Source organism: Pholis gunnellus (assembly GCF_910591455.1).
Source record: "Pholis gunnellus genome assembly, chromosome: 14".
NCBI classification, from domain to species: Eukaryota; Metazoa; Chordata; class Actinopteri; order Perciformes; family Pholidae; genus Pholis; species Pholis gunnellus.
In genome coordinates this window covers 562,133-581,059 of record NC_136541.1, presented here as the reverse complement: position 1 = coordinate 581,059, position 18,927 = coordinate 562,133, and the positions used below count along the sequence as shown (strand labels likewise).

At 37.4% G+C, this 18,927-nt stretch overlaps 2 protein-coding genes across 3 annotated transcripts in view; both read left to right on the top strand.

Moving 5' to 3' along the window:
* Positions 1-6,877: 6,877 nt before the first annotated feature.
* Positions 6,878-10,861, top strand: trdc (T-cell receptor delta constant). Its single transcript, XM_079173874.1, has 3 exons — positions 6,878-6,919; positions 8,929-9,198; positions 10,019-10,861. Exons 1-3 carry the CDS (start codon positions 6,880-6,882, stop codon positions 10,258-10,260), a joined length of 552 nt encoding a protein of 183 aa, XP_079030000.1. The 5' UTR covers positions 6,878-6,879; the 3' UTR covers positions 10,261-10,861.
* A 2,496-nt stretch (positions 10,862-13,357) lies between these two features.
* Positions 13,358-18,927, top strand: part of LOC306706437 (T cell receptor alpha chain MC.7.G5-like) — a 31,421-nt gene continuing 25,851 nt past the window's right edge. Inside the window, exons 1-4 of one of the 2 annotated variants that reach the window (XR_013767368.1) lie at positions 13,358-13,583; positions 13,666-13,812; positions 13,896-14,222; positions 14,765-14,871. The gene's annotated coding sequence lies outside the window, so the exon portion shown is untranslated. Of the gene's footprint in view, positions 13,584-13,665; positions 13,813-13,895; positions 14,223-14,764; positions 14,872-16,161; positions 16,209-18,927 lie in introns of those variants that run through there. The other variant, XR_013767369.1, reaches the window with a different exon arrangement.

The window sequence follows — 18,927 nt, the reverse complement described above, 5'->3', positions numbered from 1 at the left end:
TCCCTTCCCTCCAACGGGTCCAGCAGTACGTCCTGGGTCTCCAGCAGAGAGGTGTCGGTGTTGACTCCCAGAGAGGAGGAGGAGGAGGAGGAGGAGGAGGAGGAGGAGGAGGAGGAGGAGGAAGAGGAGGAGGAGGAGGAGGAGACGACGCTGCTGCTGCCAGGAGCTGAGCTCTCCTCCTCCCTCCGGATCTGTCCACGGTGGACCGGTCTCTGCTGGAGGATCTGGGTCTGTCCACGGTGGACCGGTCTCTGCTGGACTCTGAGCTGAAGGAGGTTCTGGTGAACCTGCATGAGTTCATCTGGTTTCACCAGAATCTGACCCGGTGGCTCCGATGACGAGCATCAAGAATAACTCTATAGAACCAGACTAATAGACTAAACTGAGACTGGTTCATATAGAGGATCAGGACTACACTGAGACTGGTTCATATAGAGGATCAGGTCTACACTGAGACTGGTTCATATAGAGGATCAGGTCTACACTGAGACTGGTTCATATAGAGGATCAGGACTACACTGAGACTGGTTCATATAGAGGATCAGGTCTACACTTAGACTGGTTCATATAGAGGATCAGGACTACACTGAGACTGGTTCATATAGACTAGAACAACAGATATGATGATGATGATGATGATGATGATGAAGAACATCAATCACTTCCTGTGTGTCACTGAGGATCATGTGACCTTGTTGTCTAGAGATCGCGCTCATCAGACTCATTTATTTGCCGATCACACACACACACACACACACACGAGCTGTATGAACCGTATTTTAAGTTATAATGTACCAGGTATCTGTATCCTGTGTGTGTGTGTGTGTGTGTGTGTGTGTGTGTGTGTGTGTGTGTGTGTGTCTCCAGCCCCGTGAGGACCTGAGTGAACCCTGTTTGATCCTGTGTGCCTGTAAATCCAGACTTAACATTTGAATAATAAAATAATTACTACAGGAGCCGCTGTGTGTGTGTGTGTCCTCTACTGCAGTACTAGTACTAGTACCACACAAATACAAGTAAAAGTCTAAAGTACAGATATGTACGTATGAGCACCTACATGTGGTTAAAGTAGTTACAAAAATACTGTTACATCAGATGTGTCTGGGTATGTTACATTTAGCTGCTGTAGATGTTTTATCTTGTACTTTATACTGTACTACACCTCAGAGGTACATGTTGTACTTTATACTGTACTACATCTCAGAGGTACATGTTGTACTTTTTACTGTACTACACCTCAGAGGTACATGTTGTACTTTATACTGTACTACATCTCAGAGGTACATGTTGTACTTTATACTGTACTACACCTCAGAGGTACATGTTGTACTTTATACTGTACTACACCTCAGAGGTACATGTTGTACTTTATACTGTACTACACCTCAGAGGTACATGTTGTACTTTATACTGTACTACCCCTCAGAGGTACATGTTGTACTTTATACTGTACTACACCTCAGAGGTACATGTTGTACTTTTTACTGTACTACACTTTACTAAAGTACAGTTAAACTTCAAACAAGGTAACAAACACACCGTGACCGGTCTCTGCCCAGACACAAGCCTCTTACTCTCATGACTCTTCGGTCTGGTTCGGTGGAGTTTCTCCTACGACCGGGGACCGTAACGCGCTCTGTCGGCGGGTGAAGCGGCGCCCTGATCCTCCGTAAGTGTCAGCGGGATTCAAAGAATGTCGACTTGAAGAATCCGGGAATTGCGTGATCTTCCTTCTGCAGGTTAAAGTGGGAGCACGGGGCAAGTTATCGTTTCTCCTTCAGGATCCCAGTGTGTTCCACCAGCGGGGTTTCCTCTGTTTGAACCTTTATTGTTTTTACCTCCTTTCAGTAACGTGAGTCTTCATGACTCCATGTGAAGCTGGACACTGATGTGTAGAGTCCTGGTGACGTCATGGCCGAGTCACAGGGACTCCCTGGGGTCCCGTGGCTCTCGTCCAATGAGGCCTGATGGGGGCAGTTTACACCAGTTCAGGCTTCTATTGTGACGTGTAGACCCCGGTGTGTAAAGGGCTTAAAGCTGACTTTCAGTCAGAACTTCAACTTAAAAATAGTGAACGTATTGCTGTGTGTCACAATCATTGCAGAGTTTCTATTGGCCCAGAGCCAACGTGGGAGTAATGGACACAATATGCTTGTTTCTGGTGCTAATGGTCTCCACCTGTAGATACTTTCAGACACCTGTAGTTTGAAGAACAACAGGTGATCATAGAGTTCTCATGAGTATTTATTTGGATCATTTCCTGTGTGGATGAACTTCATACTGGAGACAAAGACAGCAGCCGGTGTGTCTCGTCTGCAGAGATTCAGAGAAACACAGCGACCACAGATTCAGACCCATCGATGAAGCTGCTCCACAACACAAGAAGAACCTTCAGGAAGCTCTGGAGCCCTGAAAGGAGAAGTTAAAGGTTTATGAAGAAGTTCAAGTGAAGTCTGATCAAACAGCAGAACACATGAAGGTCCAGGCCCGACGCACTGAGAGGCAGATTCAGGAGCAGTTTAAGAAGCTTCACCAGTTTCTAGAGGAGGAAGAGGAGGCCAGGATGGCTGCACTGAGGGAGGAAGAGGAGCAGAAGAGTCAGATGATGAAGGAGAAGATGGAGGCTCTGAGCAGAGAGATAGCAGCTCTTTCAGACACAGTCAGAGCCACAGAGGACGAGCTGAGAGCTGAAGACGTCTCATTCCTGAACAACTACAAGGCTGCAGTGGAAAGAGTCCAGCAGCGCCCCCTGCTGGAGGATCCACAGCTGCTCTCAGGAGCTCTGATAGACCAGGCCAAACACCTGGGCAACCTGGCCTTCAACATCTGGAACAAGATGAAGGACATGGTCTCCTACACTCCTGTGGTTCTGGACCCAAACACTGCTGGTCTAGGACTCATCCTGTCTGAAGATCTGACCAGTGTGAGACGAGGAGAAGAACAGCAGCTTTTAGATTATGGAGAATATGGTTCTATGAAGGTGAATACAGAGCTGACTCTCCACCATCAGATCAACTCGTTCTCAACGTCCAGAAGAAGATCCAGAGGATCAGAGTGAATCTGGACTGGAACAGAGGAAAGCTGTCGATCTCTGATCCTGAAACCAACACACACATACACACCTTCACACACACTTTCACTGAGACGATGATTCCATTTATATGAACTCTGGATCTCCAACTGAAGGTTTCACCAGTGAAGGTCTCTGTGACTGAAGATGGAGATGGAAACACAGCTCAGAGGTTAAGATGGGCAGCACGTTCAACACGATACCGTGATGTCCTTCACTTCAGGATGTCATCATCTGGTCTCTAACGAGCAGGACCTGCGTGAGTCGCTCTGTGTATCACTCACAGCAGCACAGGAACATGTCATCAATGCTGAAACAGGTTTTAAAATGTCTCATCATGGAACTGGGTTCAGCTGCAGAGTCGTCTCACCACCAGCTGGGGGCGCCACCGTGCTGCTGGTTCCTGGTGGATCTGAGGATCCATCATGTGGTCCTGAATACTGCCCCCCTTACAGCCTCTGGTACCAACACCACATGAGTACCACAGCTCTGGTGAGTCTTCTGCACACAACGTCCTGCTTCTGTTTGTAGAAGGAAGGATTCATTGAGCTTCTTAAACTTTGTCCACGTCTCCAATGTCTGTCCCGTCCTGCAGCGTCTCTCCAGACGGACCAGTTCAAGTCCCTGATCTGGTGAAACTCAAGTGTTTGGTCTCAACAGCTGTGAAACAATGAATGCAGCCCTTTAAAGGTTCAAGGGAACAGAGTTATGTTGGTTTGACTCCCGACAGTAAAAAGACTCTCCTCTTCCTCAGTAACCGCTTTATTTTGGAGGCTAACGGGACTCGGTGGCTAACGTTAGCCGGCTAGCTTTAGCTCCGGAGCTAGCTTTATTGTGAGTGTGTGACAGCCGCCGTCCTCCCACCGGACATCTCACCGGTGATTTTAGTCACGACCAAAGTTTGGGAAAGACACGATTGTCCCAATATTGTGTTAATTTGAATCGCCTGTTAGAAACAATTATTTTGCAGAATATATGTTCAAACTCATTCGTATTATTATTAGTGCTGGGCAAGTTCACGCGTTATTATCGCGTTAACGCATTCACTAATTAATGCCGCAGTTATTTTATAGCGTTCTTTTTGTTTTGAGAGTCGCTCGCTGGCAGCGGTGGAGGAACGGAGGCTGCTGGACATCGCTGCGGTAAAGTCAGCAGACACTCACATGTTAGTGACCTCTACGCTGAAGGTCACGGTAAACGCATTCAAACGGCACAGATCGGGAGCGAGCGAAGGACTTTGAAAGTTAGCGGAAAGATTAACGTGAGACAACATCCGGTTTCTTCAGACCAACATCCGGTTTTCAGAATAAGATGCCAACAAAATATGAATTATATTCACATTAAGTATAAAACATGCTGCCTGCATCTCGTGAGTTAAAGGGAAAATACTCCTAAACTGTGCGTAGAGTGTCTTTATTCTGTGATCACTGGGTGACCTTCATCACCTCTGAGTTACAGCATCATAGTGATGAAGAGGAGAACACACAACACACACATTGTGATGAAACGTGTTGTTCATGTTGTTCATGTTCACACACTGAGCACAGAGAGAGAAGAGATAGAACTGCTGCTGTGTGAAGAGAATCCTGCTGTTAACAACAACCTGATGAGTTTAACGTGTTTAAACCAAATGTTGTTGACCTTTAGTTCATAGAGCAGCACTTTAACATACAAGAGCTCAACACACTACTTTAGATTCATTATGAACTTTAACATAACAATGAGATTAATGGTGATTTAACATGTTAATCGTTGGGCAGCACTAATATATACGTATATATATATATATATATATATATATGTATCACTCGCACATTGAGGTCTCTGCAATGTGAGATTCACCCCAGACAACAATATATATATTAATAATAACATTTGGATTATTTAACTCTTGATGCTGTTCCAATGTTAACTTCAGTAACGTCTGTAAACGTGAGAACATCTGATTTATAACAATACATTTTATTTAGGTAGCGCTTTAAAAAAAACACTGAACAAAGGGGACGCAATTCCGACAAATAAGTAAAATGGTTTGAGGTTAAAAGCAGACTTTAAATCCTTATTATGGCCGTTGGAGAAACAAACAAAGTTAACTTTAACGATGTTAAATGTGAATTCAGCTGAAATGTGTTAAAAAACTACAGATTTGTCCTCTAATGAATGAATGAATGAACATCTAGACTGTTTCTGCTTCACTCTGATCTTCAGGTCACATGACCCCGTTGTTGATTCCCATCAGATATATTCTTCAAAGAAACCACAGGGGGCTGATGGGAAAGAACCTCAAGCCACGTTCAGCTGCTGCCGAGTGTCTGCCATAGAGAAACCGTTCAACAGTTTCTGTACGACAGTTTCTCACCGTGTCTATACGGACCACAGTGAGTCAAGTCAGTCTGATGCTTCCACAAAAACCTCTCCAGGTGTAGAGAGTAGATGAGTGTTAACCTCACAGACAGGACGCCCGAAACCCAAAGGGGTTTCAAATGAAGCTTCACAAATGTTCTAGTCTGAAGGATTTCATGAGTCCCTTTTCATTCAGCTTAGAACCCAAAGAAAACATCCCAAATCACACAAATCTTCAGATTTACAAGAAAAGATCTCGTAATTACGAGAGGAATGATCCAATGATCTGGTTTAAGACGGTCTAATACTGGTTTAAGAGACGGTCTAATACTGGTTTAAGGCGGTCTAATACTGGTTTATGACGGTCTAATACTGGTTTAAGGCGGTCTAATACTGGTTTATGGCGGTCTAATACTGGTTTAAGGCGGTCTAATACTGGTTTATGGCGGTCTAATACTGGTTTAAGGCGGTCTAATACTGGTTTATGGCGGTCTAATACTGGTTTAAGACGGTCTAATACTAGTTTAAGAGACGGTCTAACACTGGTTTATGACAATATTATACTGGTTTATGAACAGGCTTTCAGGATGTCCAGCATCTTTTCTGAGAGGATTACCAAACTGCAGGACTGAGCAGTAAAATTGGGCTAAACTTCCGAAGTGACAGTTCATACAACAGGTACGTACTGACTGTGATTATCACCTGTGTTAAACTGTGTTAAAAATGTAAAATACTGCATTTTGTCAAACTGTAAAATTGTGTAATTTCCTGATTTTACATCTGTGCAGAGTATTTGTCCAAATACATTGTTACACCTCATACAACACTGTATGTTCATTTTATTGAACATAATATTTAGATGAATGTGTAAAAATGAATAAATACTGATAAATACTTTGTTATTGCGTGTTTGTGATGTATTATGTGAGTATTCAGAGTCCTTGTGGTGCAGTGACGCTCTGCTGTTTCCTCCTGCAGCTCAGAGGTTTTTGTTCGAGGTTTTCTCACCATGTCTCTTGGGATTCCACAGTGACTGAACATCCACACAGAGCTGAACAAAAACCTCCAGTCGGCTCTAAAGCCGTCTGTTGACAGTCAGGAATCCTTTAGAATCAACAGAGAAACAGAGAAACACTCTGTGTTTCAGGAGAGTCCTCAGCTGCTTCTTTTCTACCTGGAAACACTCACTTTTCTTCACTTTTACTGAACGTCGTGTCTCTGCTGTGCTGCTAAAATATCCTCACGTTTAACCGATGAACACAAGAATATTCTCACGTTTACCTGATGAACACAAGAATATCCTCACGTTTACCTGATGAACACAAGAATATTCTCACGTTTACCTGATGAACAGGTAAAAGCTCCGTGTGCGTCGATGTCGAGTGGATTTTGAACGTTTTTCTTCGTCTCTGAGGACGACTGAGCTCTGAGGTTTTTGTACGAGGCTGTATCACTGTGATGGTTTAATGTTTGGGAAACCCATCCGTCTCACAGTCACTCCTGAAGGTAAGAAAACACTCTTTTTATTAGGATCAGGATTAATGACATTTACAGCAGCTGTGGAATTAAGTTTTTTTTTTGTATGTTTTAAAGCCTAAATTTGATGGATCAGTTCAGTTGTGAAGCTGCTGTGAAACAAAGCTGCAGACGTCCTGAAGACTGAACTATAAAATACAGAAAATACAGATTCTATGAAACAGATGAATTCATATTTACACAGAAGAAACTCTGGAAAAGTCTGAAGATATCTGAAAAGATGTTTTCTGTGAATTGAAAGCCTGAAACTGCTTCATACTGATACTGATAAATAATAATGATAGAAATAGACCAGAAATGCAGCTCAAATTACTTTCAAATAAAAAGTCATATAAGTCATAAAAAATCATTTATTCAGACAGGAGTCAAATCTATCGTCCAAAAAGTCCTGAAATAATGTCTTTAAGCGGTTTGAAATCAAATCATATGGGTTTAAAAAACACGTTTTAACAGGATTGTGTTGCTGTTTATTGTATTAATGAGAACTAATACAAATATAGTTCATTTAATGTTTTTTATGAAAAAAGAAAAGTTAAACAATCACAGGTGGAGAGTTAGAAAGCGTTTATTAAAGAAGGAGCTGAAATGTTTTCTAAATGGAAGAACTTCAAGTATTTTAAAATGAAATATGGCTCTTAAGTTCCGTTTTAACTCTCAGAAATGTCACAGTGTGCTGTTTGGAAAAATAAAAAGTCAGACAAATGATAATTCTAATGATAATGAAATATATTAATACTGAATACTGATGACGTTAATTTGTAACACGAACAAGAAAAACAACTCAAAACGAGTTCAAAGGTATAAAAATGATTTATTAATGTCAGAATGTCAACTAAAAAAGAAATAACATCTAACAATATTTGTTTTTTACATTTACATATAACTTAAGTGACTTTAGTAAAAACAATTTAAATAATTCTCAGAAATCGTGTTATTTCTGCATTGCTGTTCTAGTGAGAAATTATAATGCATATTAATAATAATAATGAGAATCATTTTAATAATAATAATATTAAAAATAAACATAAAGTGCAGCGCAAAGTGCTTTATATATAGAAGAAGGAATATTAAAGGAATTACAGGTGAAGAGTTAAAAGGCATTTAAAACCTAAAACCAATATTTACCGTATATAGAGAAACCTCCACCAAAGTCTATTTTTTCTACAGTTAAATCAAATAAAACCAGCTCCTAAGTAGAGTTCTCGAAGACTTTGAAAGGTTTCTTGGTTTTCTTCTTGTGGGACGTTGAGAATTATAATGATTATACTATTAATGACTGTGGAGAAAGCTACTTGCTAATAAACATATTGCTACTACTGATAATAATAAATGCTACTTCTAGAGTACCTCTTGCTTCTGAATAGGTCTGAAGTTTAGTACAGAAATAAATTAAATACACAGAAGTAAAGGAGAGTTATAATTTGACTGAATTGGTGAAAGTATAAAACAGTGTCATCGGCATAGAGATCAACTTTACCGCCAAGAATCATTGATATATTAAATGATGACTGACTTCTTCTCTTATTGTCTCAACCAGTAATTCATTCAAGACTACATTCAGTCTTAAGTTCAGCTTTAAGTCGTGGTTCTGTTTGTCTGCTGAGAAGTTAATTCTAATAAATCTACGAATAATAGTGAAAATAACGTGTTTTGTAATTGCATCCATTGGACAGTAAAGTACCTTAAATTAAAACTTAGGAAAACAATTTCAAACAGAAAGCTAAAGTGTTAAGAACATGTTTTAAAGCAGATGAATTCATTGGTTTATTTATTTGATTGTAATTGAAATGAACTTAAATATGAGTCAAAGTATCTTCCTGTAAGAAAAGAAGCTGACATGTTTTGAGAATGTTTAAGTCATTTCTAGAGCGTAGATGAACGTCGGAGTTTTTTAAAATTATAATCTGTGTTTATTAATGATTCACTCCTGAAACCAGCTGTGTGGATCTGGTTCATCGTGGTCTTTGATTCCTGTTCAGATCCAGGTCGTGTAAAGCCGAGCCTGTTCGTCCTGAGTCCTCTGCAGCCTGAAGGTCGGGACAGGACGGGTCCGGAGGTTTGTCTGGCTACAGGTTTCCATCCGAAGGGAAGCGACATAGTCCTGGATGTGGAGGGGGGGGGTCCGCTCAGTGTGACCACCAGAGACGCCGTTCTGTCCCTGAAGAAGAAAACCTACTTCTACGCCGGATTCAGTGACCAGAAGATCCGGTCCTGTAAGCTGCTCGGCTCGGTGTCCACCAACGACACCGGTAAGAAGAAATAATAACCAACATAAGCATTAATAAAAGACTGAAATGAAACTCTGAGTTCAGGAAAAATATGAAAATAAACGGTAAATAAAAACAGACATCCTGATCAGATTTATTAAAGAAAGCACAAAGCTCAACTTTCACTTGTGAAATATTACACTTCATTTGGGAAATGTTTTAAAACCAGTGGTGGGAGAAGTACTCAGCTATTGTACTAATACTAATAATAGTACTACAAGTCCTGTTCTTAAAATGTTATTTGAGTAAAGTGAGAAAGTATTATCATCAAAATATACTTAAACATACTCATGATACAGAATAATATTTATTATAATTATTGATACATTAATGTTGCATCTCATTTTAATAACTTTATATACTGCTGGTAGTTTAATTTATAATAACACATCATCAGTTATTAGTTACTGATACTAGATAAAGATGAATCAGATAAATGTAGTGGAGGAAAAAGGAGATACTAAAGTAAAGTACAAGTAAAAACAAGTCAAAATTGCACCTAAGTACAGTACTTGTGTGAATGTACTTTGTAACTTTCAACCAATGACAAAATATGAGTTCATCCAACGTGAGAAGTTGTGTCCATTTGAAATGTTTCAGACGTGAGATTATTGTTTTTACATGAAGTGTCTCTGAAAACCAAGTGTATGAAATATAAAGTATTGGTTTTGAGCAGCTTCTTATCCATCTTCTAAATGTTTAGATGTGACTGAGAGATCAGTGAAAATATAAATGTTGAGTTATTAATGATTCTTATTGTTTGTGTGGGAGTCAGACTGATTTCTTTGTGTTTTCTGTTCAGGTGACTTGTGTACCAACATTCAGCCGACTGAGTCACCAAACACACAGACTGAACCCGGGTCCCAGACTGAACCCGGGTCCCAGACTGATCTTGAGTCCCAGACTGATCTTGAGTCCCAGACTGAACCCGGGTCCCAGGCCAAGCTGAACTTCTACCTGCTGGTGATGAACGCAGTGAGAGTGATTTTCACCAAAACTCTGGCCTTCAACACGCTGCTCACCATCAGAGCCGTGCTCGTCTGACGCTGAAGTCTGAGTGAAGATTGATCGGTTGTGTTTCCGTCTTTTCAAACGCAGTTATTCATCCAAAAAAGATGTATTTTTGATAGAATTGTTATTTTGTATTATTATAATTATAATAATTAGATATAATTATTATATAAGTATTATTTTTGATAGAATTGTTATTTTGTTTTATAATAATAATACTATTAATAATTATAGATAGAATTATGATAGAATCATTATTTTTGATAGAATTGAAAACAGAAATCTACGGTGGCCGTGAAGGACAAAACAGACATGAGAGGAAAACAAAAAAAACATTAAGAAAACTATTATTATTCAAAAGAATAAATAAAGTATTTAGTTTTTTTTTGTTCTGGTATTTATTGATAACTTTGATGCAGAGTTCAGTTCTATTTTTATCTTTTAGTTTTTTGATGTTTGTTGCTTTTTTTAATTTCTAGCACATTTCTTTTAGTGTAGTTTGTGTTTGGTCCTCAGGAGCCTCCGTACAAACCTGTAAATACAACTTAGATAAAATGTGTTTAAAATACACTCAGTGGGTTTTGTTTTACCATTTGTTCGTTTTATCTTATTCTGCTTTTTAAAATAAAATACATCAAACATATTTTCTGTGAGTAATGTGATTCTGTTTCTTCTACTGTTGATGAGCTGCGTTCACTGGTGGCCCAAAAATCTGACTTATCTTTTTACTCACATGTGATCTGAGTTTTTTCAGAACAGTGTGAACATCACATTTCTTTTAACTTGGTCACTTTTCATATGTGGTCTGATTCTTCTGAACACTGAATAGTGGATCACTATCAGTCTAGATCCACATTCAGGACCAGGACCCGTTCACACTGTGATGTTGGTTCACATTTAGAAAAAAAATCAGATCCCAGCAATAAAGAATTTGTTTCTAAGCCTTTGAACATTTGCATGAAGGCCCAAGTTAACATTTAGTGAATATTCTCCTCCCATTCACTTCCATGCTGTGGGAGCAAAGCAGTGCAGAACAGCAACTATCTGTTTGAGTTGCATTGAGCTGAACTTTAAGCCTCAACAAAACGACAAAGATGTGAGTCAGTTTAATCCGTTTTCCTGGTTTCCACTCTGAAATATTTACTATAACAAACATTGAGATTCTTTAATTCACTTTTTTTTCATACTTATTGCTGTTTCTGTGTTTGTGAGCAGGAAAACAAACCAGCTGTAAATCTGTTCCTCCGTTGTTTCCTGTTTGTTTGTTGCTGAACAAGTGAGTGATTTTAAGAGGTTTCATACATTAGACGACGGCGTCCTCATAAACACTCATAACTGTTGTTTGTTTATCTGTTTATTTGTTGTCTCCTCTTGAGCCTCGGTAACATCCGGAGTCCCTCAGGGATCACTTCTGGGACCGTTTCTTTTCTTTATATAACCGTCTTTCTGTCTCACCATCACTTTATTTTGAAGTCTGACTGTATTTTCATTCTTCTCTGTCTGTGAGTGTTTCTTTGTGTCTGTTGGTTTTCATCCGTTTGAAACCACATTTCAACATTCAAACCTGAAACTGCAGATAAACATCAGACAGGAAGTAAAACAGAAGCTCAGTTTCACATCAGCAGACTTCATTTTGTTCACGACTCATTCAGTCATTCACATTATTATTGTTAGTCTGCTTTCTATTAGACATGAAATAGGATTAAAGAATTTATTTTGTAAAACTGATTAAATCACAAACATCACAAGCTGTTGTTTCATGCTCGTGAGCGTGACCATATGATGATTACATGATTTAAAACTTAGACCAATCGTTACACAACAGAACTAAAATCAAACCATCAATATTTATGTTAAAATATGTATCGCACCAAATGTGTTTGTAGAGATGATGTGGAAATATAAATTCAGTTTATTTTCATTAAGTACATTAATGTAAAGTGATAAAACAACATTTATATCATAAGGCAAGACGAATAAATAAAAACCAGTTCATAAGGTCGTCAAATAAACCACATTTGTTTATCAACTTAAATTGAAGTTATCAGATATATTGAGTAAAAAAATAAAATAAAAATCCATCCAAATCAAATATGTGACTTCAGTCGTGGTGATGGTCCTGAAAGTGTCCGCTCAGCAGTTTTGAATCTAACCCTGAACTAACGGCTCTGCTGTGGCCAATCAGAGTCCAGAGAGAGCCGAGCTCAGCTGGTCTTCAACCAGTCAGTGAAGACGTTAACGTTCAGCTCAGAGAGAGGCCGCCATCTAGTGGACCAGAGAGGGAGATCACTTTCAATCCAAGTCCTGAATGTTTTAATGCTCATTGTGCCCATGTGCCAAACTAGGTTTCTCTCCTTATGACTGGAGAACAGCAAGTCATCCCTCCATCCATCATCATAAGTCATCATCATCATCATAAGTCCTCATCATCATAAGTCATCATCATCATCATAAGTCATCATCATCATAAGTCATCATCATCATCATAAGTCATTATCATCATAACTCATCATCATCATAAGTCATCATCATCATCATAAGTCATCATCATCATAAGTCATCATCATCATCATAAGTCATTATCATCATAACTCATCATCATCATAAGTCATCATCATCATCATAAGTCCTCATCATCATAAGTCATCATCATCATAAGTCATCATCATCATCATCAGATGTTTAACCTCCTTTAGACCTGAAGGATCCGCGTCCTGATGTCTCTCAGAGCTCCATTAAAACACATCGATGAGACCTCATCACCACCATCACACTGTAGTCCTTACGCCGCTGAAAATAGTCCCCACCAACAGGCTCTATTCCTCCTAAAAACTACAGTGAATGACTGATGAAAACTACATGTTTGTGTTTGTAAAGATCTTCATCCTCAGTAGGAACCAATGGGCTCAGAGACAGGAAGTCAGACCCTATTAAGAGACGGACCAACACATTGGTTTGAGTCTAAACATGAGATTTGTTGACAATAACGAATGAATGAAGAGTTTAAATATAAACCAGTCCGAGAGGAAGCTGGTGTGTTTCAGAAACAGGTCACATCAGCTGCTCCTTCCTTCCTGTTTCAGAAGCTCGACGTGTTCTCCTGGAGGAGTTTCCACTGAGAGGAGAAGAAGCTGAAGAGGAGTCATGAGTCTGATCACCATGAGGAGGGTCGTCTCTTTACATCACTTCTTAAAACACAGTTTTATAGACTGGCTTTCATGTTTTATTCCTATTTGTTGATTTTACTCAATTATTTTATTTTTTATTTCTTAGTTTATTTTTATTGACTGTTTTTATTGTTTTGCTTTTGCTGCTTCGTCTGTCAAAGCTCTTTTTAAAAGTGCTGTATAAATAAGGTTATTATTATTATTATTATTATTATTTTAATCATCTGAACTTCTGCTCAACATTGAATCTGACGGTTTTCACTTCTCTCAGCTTTGTTCTTCAGTCTTCACTCATCTGGATCTAACGACACAAACAATTCACCAAAACACCTTCCATCCAGTCGGCCAAGCTTGAGCTCTACGAAGATGAAGATGAAGATGATGAAGATGAAGATGATGAAGATGAGGATGTTGGACTGTGAGTTTCAGATGCTGTTAGATGATGCAGCGAGCACGTTGCTTCCAGCAGTGACGTGTGAAACTCGTTTTCTACCTGTTCAGCTTTCAGGCCACGCCTGAAATGGATTCTGGGAAACCGTGAAGATTCGGCGTTTGTTTGGACGGCGGCCTCGTGGACTCAGTGTGACGTCCTCGTGGACTCGTGGACTCCGCGTGACGTCCTCGTGGACTCCGTGTGACGGCTTCGTGGACTCGTGGACTCCGTGTGACGGCTTCGTGGACTCGTGGACTCCGTGTGACGGCTTCGTGGACTCGTGGACTCCGCGTGACGTCCTCGTGGACTCCGTGTGACGGCTTCGTGGACTCGTGGACTCCGTGTGACGGCTTGAGATGTGGAGCCTGAAACCGACTCAGAGGACGAGCTGCTGGGTGAGTTTCTGTTCATTTAAAGAAAGAGGAAACCTGAGGGAAACTAAACTAACTAAACTTCTCTTAGTGGAGATCCTAATCTCATTCATGAGGAAATTAGTTATTCTTTAAATCTGCAACGACTTCACCAAAAACCACTGAAAACATCTGAGATACTCAACATACAGGATTCTATGGAAGCTCAAAGCTGGAGAGCAAAAGATGATCAAATCTACGTCTGACTCCATGAATTAAAAGAACTTCATGTCGTCAGGTTCAAAAGGGATAAATGTATTACATATCACCTGCAGAAATGTGTAAGTTATAATTTGATGTATAATAATAAAATATACAGAAAGTCAAAATCTGAATTCACCAAATCTACTAAATTATAATCAAACTTGCATTTTTAACTTCCCTAAATATTTCAATTTATTTATGACCTGCTATAGAAGAAGTTTATAAATGTTAGTCTTTGCTGTTTGATCCAACAAATATTAAAGTACATTTAGGTGAAAGAACACACAAGTTGAGACAAAACAAGTAAAATCCCCGTTCCACAGATAATCACGAGTCAGCAGTTCTTGTCCCAGTGAGCGTCACCGTGTGAAGACTCAGGCAGCGAACAGACTTTACTTCAGCAGTGGAACCAAACTGACGGTTGAATCTGGTAAGAAAAAACATTTTTCATCTTTTTATTAAAATGTATTTCATCTTTTAAAGGTTTTAACTCTAATAATTATGAACACAAAAGTTAAAAATGAAGTTACAGGATTTAAATATCAGCTGCTCAACATTATATGAAATAATACAACAAACCAAGTTATTCAAAAATGAATAAATAATAAAGTTTGTTTTTCACTTCTTAAGTTAAAAATGACAGAATTGTACGAAATACTTTTGAGTTGTTAAATCATCATTTTTAACCGTAACTTTGACTGAAATATTGTTTTCAGTTTATTTTTGGTAGAAATCGTCTTCCGTACTGAACATCATGTTTAATATCTAAAACAGTAAGATCGTCATTAACTGTTAATATATTAACTGTTGTATTTGTGTTGTCCGCTCGTGTGAAGTTTGTGAAATTCAGATTATTTATTATTACGGTGAAAGTCGAGACATTACCAAATGAACTTTTCAGAGTTTTAGCAAAAAGCGAACAAATACTTTTTAAAACTATAAAACAGTGGTTTGTGTAAGTCGTTGATGATTGATCATAGATTATTGATCATAGATTATAGATCATAGATTATAGATTATTGATCATAGATTATTGATCATAGATTATTGATCATAGATTATTGATCATAGATCATAGATTATTGATCATAGATTATTGATCATAGATCATAGATTATTGATCATAGATTATTGATCATAGATTATAGATTATTGATCATAGATTATTGATCATAGATTATTGATCATAGATTATTGATCATAGATCATAGATTATAGATCATAGATTATAGATCATAGATTATAGATTATAGATCATAGATCATAGATTATAGATCATAGATTAAAGATTATTGATCATAGATTATAGATTATAGATCATAGATTATAGATCATAGATTATAGATCATAGATCATAGATTATAGATCATAGATTATAGATTATAGATCATAGATCATAGATTATAGATCATAGATTATAGATCATAGATCATAGATTATAGATCATAGATTATAGATCATAGATTATAGATCATAGATTATAGATTATAGATTATTGATCATAGATTATAGATTATTAATCATAGATTATAGATTATAGATTATTAATCATAGATCATAGATTATAGATTATAGATTATTGATCATAGATTATAGATTATAGATTATTAATCATAGATCATAGATTATAGATTATTGATCATAGATTATAGATTATTAATCATAGATTATAGACTGGAGGTTTTCAGTCAGCGGTCCGTCACAGTGTGACAGGAGCTGCAGAGAAAGTGATTTTTGGGAGAGGAACTCATCTGATAGTCGACTCTGGTAAATACATTTAATACGTTTATTACATTTAATACGTTTAAAACGTTTATTCTTGAACTCGAGGGTTTTTTAATGTTCTTTTATAAAGCTTCAGAGGTTCTTTATGAATAAATATGAAGAACTTCATGTCGTCAGGTTCAGAAGGGATTCATGTGTTACATCTTCACAAGCAGAAACGTTTAAGTTATAATTTAATATAAATAATCAAATGAACAGAAAGTCAAAATCATAACTTCACTAAATCTACTAAATTAGAGTCAAACTTTCAGTTTGAACTTTGCTAAATATTAATATTCGTATTGTTCTCATTATTTCAACAATATTCAAAACATGATTTTGTTTTAGTAAAATATGTTGATATGTAAATATAATTCAATCAATAATAATTAGTATTGTTATAATGTTTGTCAACATCGCTCGGCTTTACTTTGAAAAAAACAATAGAAATGTAGAGATCGTGATGATGGAGCTCAAATAGACGTAGTTTGATAATAAATCAAATCTTCTGAGTTGTTTCTGTATTTGTGAGGACAGAAGATGAGTTCTGGTCGAGGAACTCAGCTGACGGTGAATCAATAAGAACCTTTCAGGGTTAATTCATGTATTCATGTGATAGTTCCGTATTTAGTGTTTTACTTTGAAAGATGTTCAGAAACACAGTTCACACGGTTCCTTCTGTAGTTTAAATATGAATATTTCAGCTTCAGTATTCTGCTGATTAAATCCTCCGACATGTTTCTGAACGTTTCACTAAAACAAAAAGCCGAGTCGACGGTTTGTTTGTCGTCACCGTCGAGTCTGAAGTTTGAAATGAAATGAAAGAGATGAAGACGATACAAAATCAGGACATAAATAACAGTAACTAACAGTTATTATGAGTCCGCTAATATTATATCATATTCATAATGTAACTGATACTTAATAAATAGATTTTAAAAGAAGTGAACTCTACAAACAGCAGCCTTTAATAATATGTAACGTTTTATACCCGAAGCTGAAGAAAAGTCAAACATCTCAATAAATAATCATAATAACGATCAAGAACACCGTCACTAACTAGACAGTACGTATCAAAATCTACATTTTAATTATGATATAAAGGTTCAAATGTACAAACAGCAGCTTTGTTGTGAGTCTGGAACGTAACGAGTTCGGTTCAGAGAGTTTGTGTTCTGGAGCTTCGTGATGTGTGAATGCTGGTGTGAACCAGATCCTCTTTGGAGCTGGAACCAGATTAACCGTTGAACCCGGTGAGTCCTGAGATTCATTATAGATTCACTATAGATAATGTTCATTTAATCCGGTTTATTTAATCCGGTTTCAACCAAACTGAGCAAAGTTCTGTGTTAGTGGTTCAGTCCAGTGAGTCTCTTCTTCTTCTTCTTCTTCTTCTTCTTCTTCTCTTGTTGACGTGAAAGTCGTCGTTGGCGTTTGATGAAATGATTTTAATGAAATATAAGTTCATAATTGCTCAGAGAGGTTAGTGGAGCGGAGCTTCACACGGTGTGACCTACAGCTCTGAGAAGATTGTCTTTGGAAGAGGAACTAAACTTCATGTTAGTGACAGTAAGTTCTGCTCTTTATGTTCTGAAGAACCAACTCTAAAATGTCTTTAAATCAAACACGTAGAAGCAGAATAAAAGAAGATTATAATAGAAACTGAAGTGATTTTTAATAGATAATAAATAATGATTATTTAGCGACAGAAGTCTCAAACGTATTGATCAGAATCATCAACATATGAATTCAGATCTCTAATGTGCATCAAAAATACATTTGAGTTATAAATGAACATTTATTATGAATGAAAACAGTTATTTATTCATTTGACTGAACTTTAATTATTTAGACTAAAGTGTGAAATGTTTGAAGATGTTTCATGACGTCACAGAGTTTATGTTGTGAAGCTTCATGATGTGTGAATACTGGAACGCAAAAGATCCTGTTTGGAGCTGGAACCAGACTCACCGTAGAACCCAGTGAGTCCTGATGTAGATATGAATATGATGAAGTCCTGATGTAGATATTAATATTATTATTAGCAAATTTTAAAATTTTAAAATTTAGTAGCAAACTTGATTCGTGTTTTTCAAACAAAGTCAGAACAGAAGTTAAAAAAGATGAAGAAGTGAATTGATCAGGACTCTTTGATGAGTAATGATCAATGTATTAATTATGAATATCAACTAAAACATTTTCAGATTTTATTCAGACAAAGTTTCAAATGTAAACATCGAGTTTTCTTTGGTTGAGTTTATGTTGTGAAGCTTCATGATGTGTGAATACGAACCAAAAGATCCTGTTTGGAGCTGGAACCAGACTCACCGTAGAACCCAGTGAGTCCTGATGTAGATATGAATATTATTATGTCCTGATGTAGATATGAATATTATTAAGTCCTGATGTAGATATGAATATTATTAAGTCCTGATGTAGATATGAATATTATTAAGTCCTGATGTAGATATGAATATTATTAAGTCCTGATGTAGATATTAATATTATTAAGTCCTGATGTAGATATGAATATTATTAAGTCCTGATGTAGATATGAATATTATTAAGTCCTGATGTAGATATGAATATTATTAAGTCCTGATGTAGATATTAATATTATTAAGTCCTGATGTAGATATGAATATTATTAAGTCCTGATGTAGATATGAATATTATTAAGTCCTGATGTAGATATGAATATTATTAAGTCCTGATGTAGATA